The sequence below is a fragment of the Orbicella franksi genome, chromosome 5, assembly GCF_964199315.1.
Source record: "Orbicella franksi chromosome 5, jaOrbFran1.1, whole genome shotgun sequence".
Lineage (NCBI taxonomy): Eukaryota > Metazoa > Cnidaria > Anthozoa > Scleractinia > Merulinidae > Orbicella > Orbicella franksi.
Window position 1 is genome coordinate 18,051,155 of NC_138149.1, and position 10,225 is coordinate 18,061,379.

The following is a 10,225-nucleotide window of genomic DNA, read 5'->3' on the forward strand; positions in this document are numbered from 1 at the left end:
TGACATTTCTCAATAGCGCTAATAAAACAATAACACTTTTTTCCCCTCCGCATTAGGCTCTTCCAGTTAGTGTTTACTTTCACGCCCAAATCGGAGTACTCTAGTAAGGAGAATGGTAAACTTGTGGTCGTAGTCGTCGTGTATTTGTGAGCCTGTGGTGCCATTAATCCGCTGACCTCATAATGACGAAGCGATCGATCACCAGTTCAATCCAAGATGGCGGGGACAGCGAAAAAGACTGATTTGGGATTATTGGAAGAAGACGACGAGTTTGAGGAGTTTCCCGCCGAAGGTATAACACCTTTGTTCCTGATTGAGAGTTATAGTTTGAAAATACCGCATGGGTCTAGATAACTTATTTTAAAAGTCTTATATATATTAAGAAATATTGTAGCTTGAACTGTCACATGTTTATTGAAGCCAGGAATTTGCAATATTCAGCGAAAGGAATAATTGGTCGTTTTTACACCTGAAAAGAAGACGGATCAAACTAGATGAGGTATCCGTTTAAAACTGTAAGGGTCAAGTTCTTCTTGTACAGCTCAGAAAACAGACCTGGTGTCTAGCTATCTACAGTAAGCTTATATTGGTAGAGGTTTTCTTGTCGGTTTTTTTTTTTACAGGCAGACGAATCGTTAATCCAATCACCTTAAACTGAAGCTTTGGCTTATACAACAGCAAAAATTAATGATTAGTGGAGTATGTTTAACCTCTGGAATTAGTTTTAAGTTGGCTGATAATGTTTTCTGAAATTCAAGCTTTCTTTATTAGTAAACTCTCTTTTACTCTGAAATCCATGAGGAATATTAAAAAAATACAGTAGGAAAAAGGCTTTGCTTTCAAGGTGGGAAAAAAATGAGCAAATGAGCAGCATATTGAAGTAATATCATGCTCATCAGGGGCATGTGGGCACTACAGGCAACAATCAATGTGGGATATGGGTTTCTGTCAGGGTTACCGTTACAATCAAGTCAGTCATATTGCCTTCATATTTAGGCTAACCTGAGTGCTATTTAGGCTAACCAGACCACTATTTAGGCTAACGGTAGTGCCATTTATTCCACCATTTTGCATTTTAAACACGCCGTCTCTTAAGCTCAATATTTGTGTTCTTCCCAGCGGTTTTTCAAGCAAAAGGAACTGCTCACAGGCTATCTATTTTGCTAACAAACATAAACAATAGCCCTCATTTAGCCCAAAAATATGCTTGGATATTTGTCCATGGACAGTATCTGTTTCAAGAAGCAAACAGTTTTCCTCCAGCAATGCTCTCAGAAAACTGTAAGCTTTTAGGAACAGATTATGTGCAAAGTCAAATATCCAAGCACATTTTCGCGCCAAATGGAGGTTATTGTATTTGTTATCCTTCAAATATTTTTCGCAGCACATGCAGATGGGGAATATCACTCAGATATTCAGTCATGTGAGGCATTTAGACCAATCATGCGCAAGCGCAAATATTTGATAGATTATAAACTCAGATATTTTCGTTTATTAAACATGTTATCAAACTGATGGTTTGGTACTAGAATGGACAGTTGTAGATGAAGACCAGGCTGACATGCATGTGTGGGAAGACAACTGGGATGATGATACTGTTGAAGATGATTTCTCTAATCAGTTGAGGTAATTATATGCTCGTTTTAACTATTAACACACTCTTGGAGACATTGGAAACATCTTAGATTGTTATTCAGTTCACACTGAAAATTAAAGTCTGTTGCACCATAGTGTTCACTTATTAGAGACCTTAAGCAAACACTTGAGGCAGTTAGGTGAAGGTGGCAATGGCTGTGCGGGAGTTGGGTTGAGGTCGCCTCCTCTTGGCGTGAAATTAGAATATTAAGCTTTCGTAGAAGCGGCGGCGAGCGATGGCTGTTTTGCTTTTGTTTTCAGTGGTCCAATTTGACTTTGTTTGTGGATTTACGAGCATAATGGCAACTTTTCAAGAAGTCCAAAACCTTCTAGCTGTTGCATGCTTTGAGGACATCGTAGATGAGGGTGAATTTCTGTTGTTGTGGGATCTACACACATCGTAAAATCTTGACTTTCCTTACGAACACTACGGCCGATTTGACCTGGACAAGGTGGACGATTCAGAGTGTTTGGCTGAGTTTAGAGTCAAGGAACACGACCTTCCAGACCTAGCTGCTGCCTTGCAAATACCAAATCAGTTTGTGTGCCATCAGCGGTCAGTAGCCGATGGAATGGAGGGACTCTGTATGCTGCTCCAATGACTTTCATACCCCTGCAGATACTCAGATATGATAGTGCACTTTGGTTAGCCAGTGCCTGTTATGAGCATGGTCATAAATGCTGTGCTGGATTATATCTTTACCACCCACAGTCACAGAATACTACAATGGAACCAAGCTATTCTGCGACTGGCACAGCTTCAATATATGCTGATGCAGTCTCATTATAGGGAGGAGCATTGAACAATTGCTTACGCGTTATCAGTGGAACTGTCCGGCCAATTTGCAGACCCGGAGATCACCAACGCGTGGTGTATAACAGCCATAAGCATGTTCATGCGCTTCAGTTTCAGTCCATTGCTCTTCCAAATGGACTCATCGCTAACATGTATGGCCCTGTTGGTAAGTATATTTGGTAGTCAAGAATCTTGTTTTTGAGAGGGCGAACCCCCCTCTTTGCACAAAAAAAATGCAGTACATATATGGGATAATTGGTAACAAAAAGAGCTCCCTCAAGCAAATCCTAGCTACATCCTTTTTTGAATGTCAGTCAACCAGTCACTACTTTATTGTCATTTTTTGAGTTATTTTTTTGGAAAAAAAATACCCCTTAGTCGGCGCGTCAGGTATGTTATGGACGGGTCAATGGATGAGGGAGTGAGAGATGTATATATGTCACACCAATCAGATTGGATGTACTATGAACAGCCAATTAAATTTATTGTTATAAAGGTAAATGGTATGATTCGGACACAGTTTAGAACAGCCATATTTATTCTTCTATAAAAGAGGAGGAAGTATTCATATATTGGGCTTACTTCGACATTTTCTGTGGGTTAGGCTGAGGATTTTAGTTGCGAACGAGATGAGCCTTGGGGTTGGAAACAGTTCGTGAGTTAGTAGTATGCAAATGCAACAAGATATTTTTATTTTTAGTTACAAAGGTAACTTGATACTTTTGTTTTTCACAAAGAATAAATTCAATTAGAGGTCACGAATCGTTGCTTCTAGTTCTTAGGACATGTTTTAGAGGAGACGAGACTATTTAGATTTGAAACAGTTCAAATGTTTACAATAGTAAGTGCAGGTGACGATTGTTTTGTTCTTGTTGCATGCAAATATAACAAGATATTTTTGTTTTTTAGTTACAAAGGGTAATTTGACACTCTTGTTTTTCACAAGGGAGTAAATTCAATAAGAGCTGACGAATCGTCACCACTCTTTCCCACGAGATGTTTGCTATCTTTAGATATAAATGGTAACTTAACACTTGTTTTTTATATGGGAGTAAATTCAATTAGAGCTGACAAGTTATCAGCTATTGTTCCCAGGATATTAAACAAAAAAAGCTTTCATTTCTGGACGGTTTTTAAGTCTCTGCTGTAGCAGTTTATTTTTATTTGATGGGCATTTTATGACATTCTTTTCAGTCCGATATTTTTATATATATAAAAAGTATCAAAACTGCTCAAATGTTCTTTGAAGACTGCGTGGCACCAAGTTAAAGTGCAATTTAATTAAATCAGACTTTCAATGTGTCAGAGAGGTTTTTTTCTCGGTCTCTCTATTTTCGGTGAAGTAGTGTTGTTGTGTTGTGTTGTGTAAAAAGGGTAAACTTACGACTCATATAAAATGCGAAAAGGTCTCTTAACTTGAGTATTTTTGAGCAAAAAATTCCCCTTGGGAGTTGGAAGGGCTATGTGATCGGTGAGTGAGGGAGTTATGCATGTGCACATGTCACACCAATCACAGTGTGGGTTGTATCAAAGAACGAATCAAAGAAAAAAAATAAGATGGTATCTACATTAATCTGGAGACATGTCAGATTACTGTAGTTTTTTCAGTCAAACATTTTATGGCTTACTATTTAGCTATCTTACCATTACCGATGTAACATCGTATGTACATCATAAATTCCCAGTTTCTTTCTTTCTGTACATCACAACCAAAAAGAAATTGTCAAATTAACCAAATCATTACTGTAAAGAGCTCCATGAATGCTCCTATCTCCGAGACTTCACAAAAAAAAATAACTCTTGCACACCTTGCGTGCCTATGTGTTTTTTTTTTCTTGAGTCAGAAAAACACTTTTTGCTCACCACTTTTTATGAAATAGTTAACATCATTAGGGTGTGGGTCATTACTTTTTCACCATGATTACAAACTCAAAACACTGTAAAATGTACTTTTTTGTAGAGGGCAGGCGGCATGATTCTGGGAATTTAGCAGACTCACAATTACTGCCTCTCTTGAATCACTATGTATTCTTACCCGGGGGAGGGGGGCAGCTTATGTGCATCTTTGGGGACCCCACCTATCCCATGAGAGCTCATCTGATCCAGCCATTTAGAGACAGGATGTTGACTGCTCAGATGCAAGCATTCAATATGTCCATGAGCAAAGTTAGAGAAGCTGTAGAATGGTTGTTTAACGATGTTGCCACATCCTGGAAGTTTATAGATTTCAAGAAGAATTTAAAGAGAGCGGGAAATTTTACTTCCGGTTGGTGTCCACCTCACTGCCTCCAGTGCTTGCTTAACGTCTCTACTAACTCTTCTGGCCTTCTGACAGGGCGAGGGAAAAAATTGTGTGGGATTAAGGAGGCAAATTGTAGGGGAAAAAACATCAATTGTGCAGGGAATTGTGCAGGATTATCCAATTTTTGGATGAACAAAACTTCAATCTCAAGGGTTCTTGCCAAGTCCTACAGTGAGGAAGTTCTGCATTGATGAAAATTTAGCAAACTTATTTCACTAGTAGTTCAAATACGCCAAGCAATCGCCAATTGTTTTAGCAAACTGTGTCTGACTGAGTCCATCTAAATAAAATCATTTGAAATGACTTAAGTTGTTGCATATGAAACCAGAATAGAATGCCGTAGTTAAAGTATAATATTATCTTGTAAAATACATTAAGAGAATTCTACTTGAACACAAATGCAAATGTTGCAATCTGATTGGCTGAGTGATCGTACACTGTCAGCCATTGGTGTGCAGTGACTGGAGGTTGTCTATGAAATGGCAATGTTTTTTTCTGTGTTCCAAAGTTCTGTAAGAACATTTTAATGCAAATGGATAATTAAATTCCTAAGAAGACTAAAAGAAGGACATTAATGTTTTCTTGACTTTAATAAACTTGAAAGTATTGAAAAAATAGTGCGCACTTGCACACAACTTCAATTTAAAGAGACAATTCAGTCAGAGTGGTCTTTCTCATGCACAAAGTTTATTAATAAATCAAGAAGTAATTGGAAACAGTTATTTGAGGTAAATTTCAGTTAGATTTCTACTAAAACAATTAGATTATTTGCTGGAGATTTCCATGAGGTGAAAGTTGATGAGGCGAAAAGCCTCATCAACTATTACCTCATAGAAATCTTGAGTTCACAATCTAATTATTGCTGTGTTTAAATCAGTTAAAATATGTAGCTTGATTAGTTCTTCATAAACTGTGTTAAGGTGCGCAAATTCTCGCAAGTTATCCGTAAAACACACAACCTGAAAGTTTATGCAAATTTTGTGCAAATGTAATTTGATCAGTGCTGTTGTTGTTATTATATTCGCTGGAGCACTTCGGTCAAGATTTCTCATTAATTTTCTCTTGAGAGGTAAATAGCCTGAAAAGTTCATAAGAATCTCTACTACCAACAAGAAAGCTGTTTTATGAAACACACCCCACACCCACACCCCACACCCTGTCAGAAGGCCTGACTCTTTCAGGAAACATATGGGCTTGAAACATTGTTTGGTACATCACTTGGCCTGTGATCCTAAAATTTGACACCTATTAGGTCATGGGTTGTAATTCAAGGATGATTTTTTGAAACCTAAAGCATTAGCTCCTGTCCAGTAACAAACAATTATTGCACCCTGAAAATAGTTGTGTCTGTAGTTTAAAAGTTTAAAACAAATAGCACTTAAAGTTTACCAAAAGAAATACCACTATCAGCCACATTTGGAAAGCAATCCCCTGAGTTGTGCATATGCTTGTGATTGCATAAGTATAGTTTTGTTGTATTGGCTCTTCAGATCCTTCTTTCCATATGGGGCATAAAACATAATTAAGTACTGACTGGAAATTTTAGGCAAAACTTCCTTGCTTTCCTCCAGTGATATTTGACTTCAAAGCTGAGTTTGAATCCCTCTTCCCTGTTATGAATTATCAATTTTGTTTCCATCTGTTAAATGTTTGTTTATGATGATAAACTCTCTACTGAACATTGAACAGGAGGAGGGAGAAATGACAATAGTTTGTAGTCTTAAAATTAAAATTACTGTAAAATTCTGAAAACAAGCCCTGGGGCTTGGGGATTCAGGCTTATTATTGGAAGGCAGCTGTGCTTCACATTTGTGCCCACAATTTTTCAAATATGTGCAAATGGTAATATTGATGTGTTGACCAGAAATTCTTGACATGCCAACTTCAAACACAATGCCAATAAACTTGAAGGTGGGCACACACAAGGGGACTATTCCTTGCGACTAGTCCCTGCAACTAGTCGTGGGGACAAGTCCCATCATGTGAACTAGCCATTTTTGCCACAAAATCTAGTCACAGGGACCAAAAATTTGGTCCCTGCAACTAGTCCCATGAGTTCAGACTGGTTTGAATTTTTGGGACAAGTCCCTGCAACTTGTTCCTTGAAATGCTTCATGTGGACTGTTCTTGGGACAAGTCCCTGCGACCAGTCCGTTCGTGTAAACTCTTCAGGGGACTAGTTGCAGGGACTAGTCGCCTCATGTGTGCTGACCTGTGGTAATCATAAAAGACAATAAATTTTGACAATTTCTGACCACAATGCTTTAGTGCACGGAATCATTCTAAGATAAATAAAAAGGCATCATAATAATAGTATATTTTTGGTTTGCTTTGGTTTATTTTGTATTTGAGGGCAATTTCCAAATATAAGCCCCCAGGAGTTTATATTTGGGGGTCTTATTATAGGAGGCTTTTTTCCGTTTCGATTTTGGGTGGTTATATTTGGAGGGGCTTACTTTCGAATTTGTTTTGTTATCAGTTATCTTTTGTTACTATCTCAATTGAAATTGAATTATTCTTCTTTAAGACGGGTAACAAATCAGAAGATTTTTAAAGCATATCATAGTTTCGGATTTACAGAAATTAGAAATTTGTTGAAAACTCTGACCAGCATTTTTAGCAGATTCAGAAATTCAGACCAATTTTTTAGCATGTACTATTTGACCATTTTTCAAACTGTTTCAGGCTTTATCCTTTGGGCTGTGACTTCTGGCCTTAAGAAGGGCTGTTCAACGTTTCAATGTCGATGTTTACTTCAGTAATGTGAGATGATTGTTTTCAAAAAGGAAGACTGAAGAATTTTTCTTCTTTGTTTATCAGGGCAGAATTGGAAAAGCATGGACACCAAGTGGACCAACCAGAGCCAATGAAAACATGACCTTTTCTTACACTGGACTCAATCGCTTCTAGTTTCTGAACTTTTCTTTTCCTTGGTAATTCTTTTTACATGTACACAGTGTAAAAGATGTAAGATAAGTATAAGAATTCTTTTAAACAAAATTCTTGTTCTTGGGACATTTAACTAAAATAAAATGTACTTGGTTGGCTAACGTGGTGTTTCTGTTGAATGACAAAATAAAACTTGTGGAAGACAAATATAAAGTAGAGTTTTGACTCATGACCAAGAATAGGTCACATTGCACAGGAATGAAAGTTGATTCAAAATGAAATTGAAACTCTGCAAACAGTGTACCTGAAAACCCTCAATTTTTAACGAGTGATAACGCGGCTAGAGTGAGTTATAGGAAGAAATAATTCACTCGCTTGGTCAGTCGGTCAGTAAGTCAGTCGATACGTTGTAAACATTTTTTTGGGTGGTTATTTCGCTGACCTGGGTCTTTTGTGAGGGGGCGACATTTGCTTGACCATTGTGAACAAAATGGCCGCCAAAGCGATTACATGTAACTGATCTTTCACTCTCAACAATGGTGGGTGTATAATTCGATCCATCGACCGCTTTGACAGCGGCTTTTAACTGAAAGTTTCATGCTCGAGGAGTCTTTTTGTTCTTCCGCAAATTATTTCAATGGCTTGAACATTTCCCGGTGTATCTAATCGAACGTTCGGTAATCGAACCCAGTTGAACAACGATAATTCGATTGGATTCGGCAATCGAACATATAATCGAACTCACTCTAAAATTTGGTCGATTGAAGAAAATCGAACGTTCGATTGCCGAACGGTTGACAATCAAACAAAATCGAACGTTCGATTACCGAACGGTAAACAGTGGTTCTCAATCAAACATGCGATTACCAAACACCTGTTTGTTTGATTTTTATGCTTGAATATTAACACTGATAAAAAACGAAGTAATGAAAAAAATGCCTAAATATTACCCTATTATCAAACAAGTGTATATTTTACGTAGATTTTGTACTTTGAACTGTCCCCCTAATCCCCCGAATCCTTTGTTAGAGATTTGATAGGACGATTGTCACACCTACATATAAATAGATCTTTACCTATAAAGTACTGCCTACATGTATAATACACATTCAGTTCTTTGCTAGAACTCGTTACTTTATCAGTAGTAACAATCAGTTTAAAACAACCCAAGTGTTCCACCTATAAATATAAAGTTATAAATCAAAACGGAACTCATTTTTGAATTTTGGAAAAATTGAATCCTCTTTAACTTTATTTAAAGAATAAATCAAGGTGTTCTATGAGCAAACTTGTGAATAGAAAGGTAAATGTAATACATTTCATACTTTGAGTATCGGCAAGCTTCAAAGAAAACCAGTTTTCGGGGCAAGCTGTACCTATGATCTACTAGCCCGAAAGAATTTCATCTTATACAGTACTTCTGTAATTTTGATTTCCTCAGAGCTTCTCCTGTACTCGTTAAGGACCTGGGGACGTGATTGAACGACGTTCGTTTGTACGCAAAGCATTTTTTTTAGGTACAAATCCAAAATGGCTTACTGCATTGCATTTGTCGAGTATGTCTGTCCCTTAAAGTTCGAAATGCATAGAATCAACACGTTAGATTCAACTCCCAACGAGGTGCACATCAAGATCTTAAATAAACGTTGGACTGATTCCTAATTGACCGATTGACAGAACGGCCAACCGACATTACCGGCCGGCTGAATGCTTCTCTGATCGTGTTTGGAGTCCCTCTAATATTGATTCTGACGGGAGAAGAAAACTAGGAAAGGATATCGGTGTTTTTCTGTAAGGGCTGATTATTTGATCAAAACCAAGAGATTATCAAGGTAAGAGAGTGAATCCCCCATGTAGGCCTTATACCCAGGGTAATCAGACATTGTACCCAGTTCTTCTGCGGATAAGTTACTCGCGCGTTGCGTGGATGTTTTCGTGGAGGATCTGTTTATAAAAATAAACTGGTATCAGCTTGAAATATGAGAAGATATTATTGGGTATAGGGGAGTCGGTAGCAGAGGGGTAGGGAGCGTTGGGTATTCATTCAACTGACCACAATGGGTGCAGGCTCCTCTTCTTTCCTGCCAATTGCGTCACGTCGCTTTTCAGCACTCTGTTTTTCAACACAAACATGGACGATTCTGACGATGAATGCCAGGTAATTCATTGCGTCTCCTTTTTGGATCCCTGATTTCTTCAACATCTGAGATGTTTGTTTGTACATGATACAGTTGCTTGTTAAATCAGAATTCATAGTTTTGTCCCTACTCCATCTTCATGTTGCTATTTACCATCCCCAGTTTTCGCGCCGCTCCGCTAGAAACGCCTGGAACTATGACCCACTAAGTGCAGACTCGGCCTTTCCGGAAGCCCGAGTAACAAGCAAGTTATTATTAATAAACTAGTGGTAATCAAAGATTTATAGAGCAGCGCGTTCACGCGCGGTTTTCGCATGTCTGGTTTACTTTGGTGGTGTTCGAATGGCTCGATAGAAAACTAAGTTTGATCGAATGTCAGATAACGATCTGCACGTGAAGTTGAACTAGCGATGAATAGATTATAGCCTGCGGTAAAAGTATTTTTAATTAATTAAGTATTAACTT

At 38.0% G+C, this 10,225-nt stretch overlaps 1 protein-coding gene and 1 pseudogene across 1 annotated transcript; both read left to right on the top strand.

Moving 5' to 3' along the window:
• LOC145487580 (26S proteasome complex subunit SEM1-like) lies at positions 1-9,563 on the top strand. The gene is made up of 3 exons (XM_081466407.1): positions 1-292; positions 1,530-1,626; positions 7,554-9,563. The coding sequence occupies exons 1-3, from the start codon at positions 217-219 to the stop codon at positions 7,609-7,611; spliced, it is 231 nt and encodes a 76-aa protein (XP_081322533.1). The 5' UTR covers positions 1-216; the 3' UTR covers positions 7,612-9,563.
• LOC145486845 (uncharacterized) lies at positions 2,040-4,673 on the top strand (annotated as a pseudogene).
• Positions 9,564-10,225: the final 662 nt, after the last annotated feature.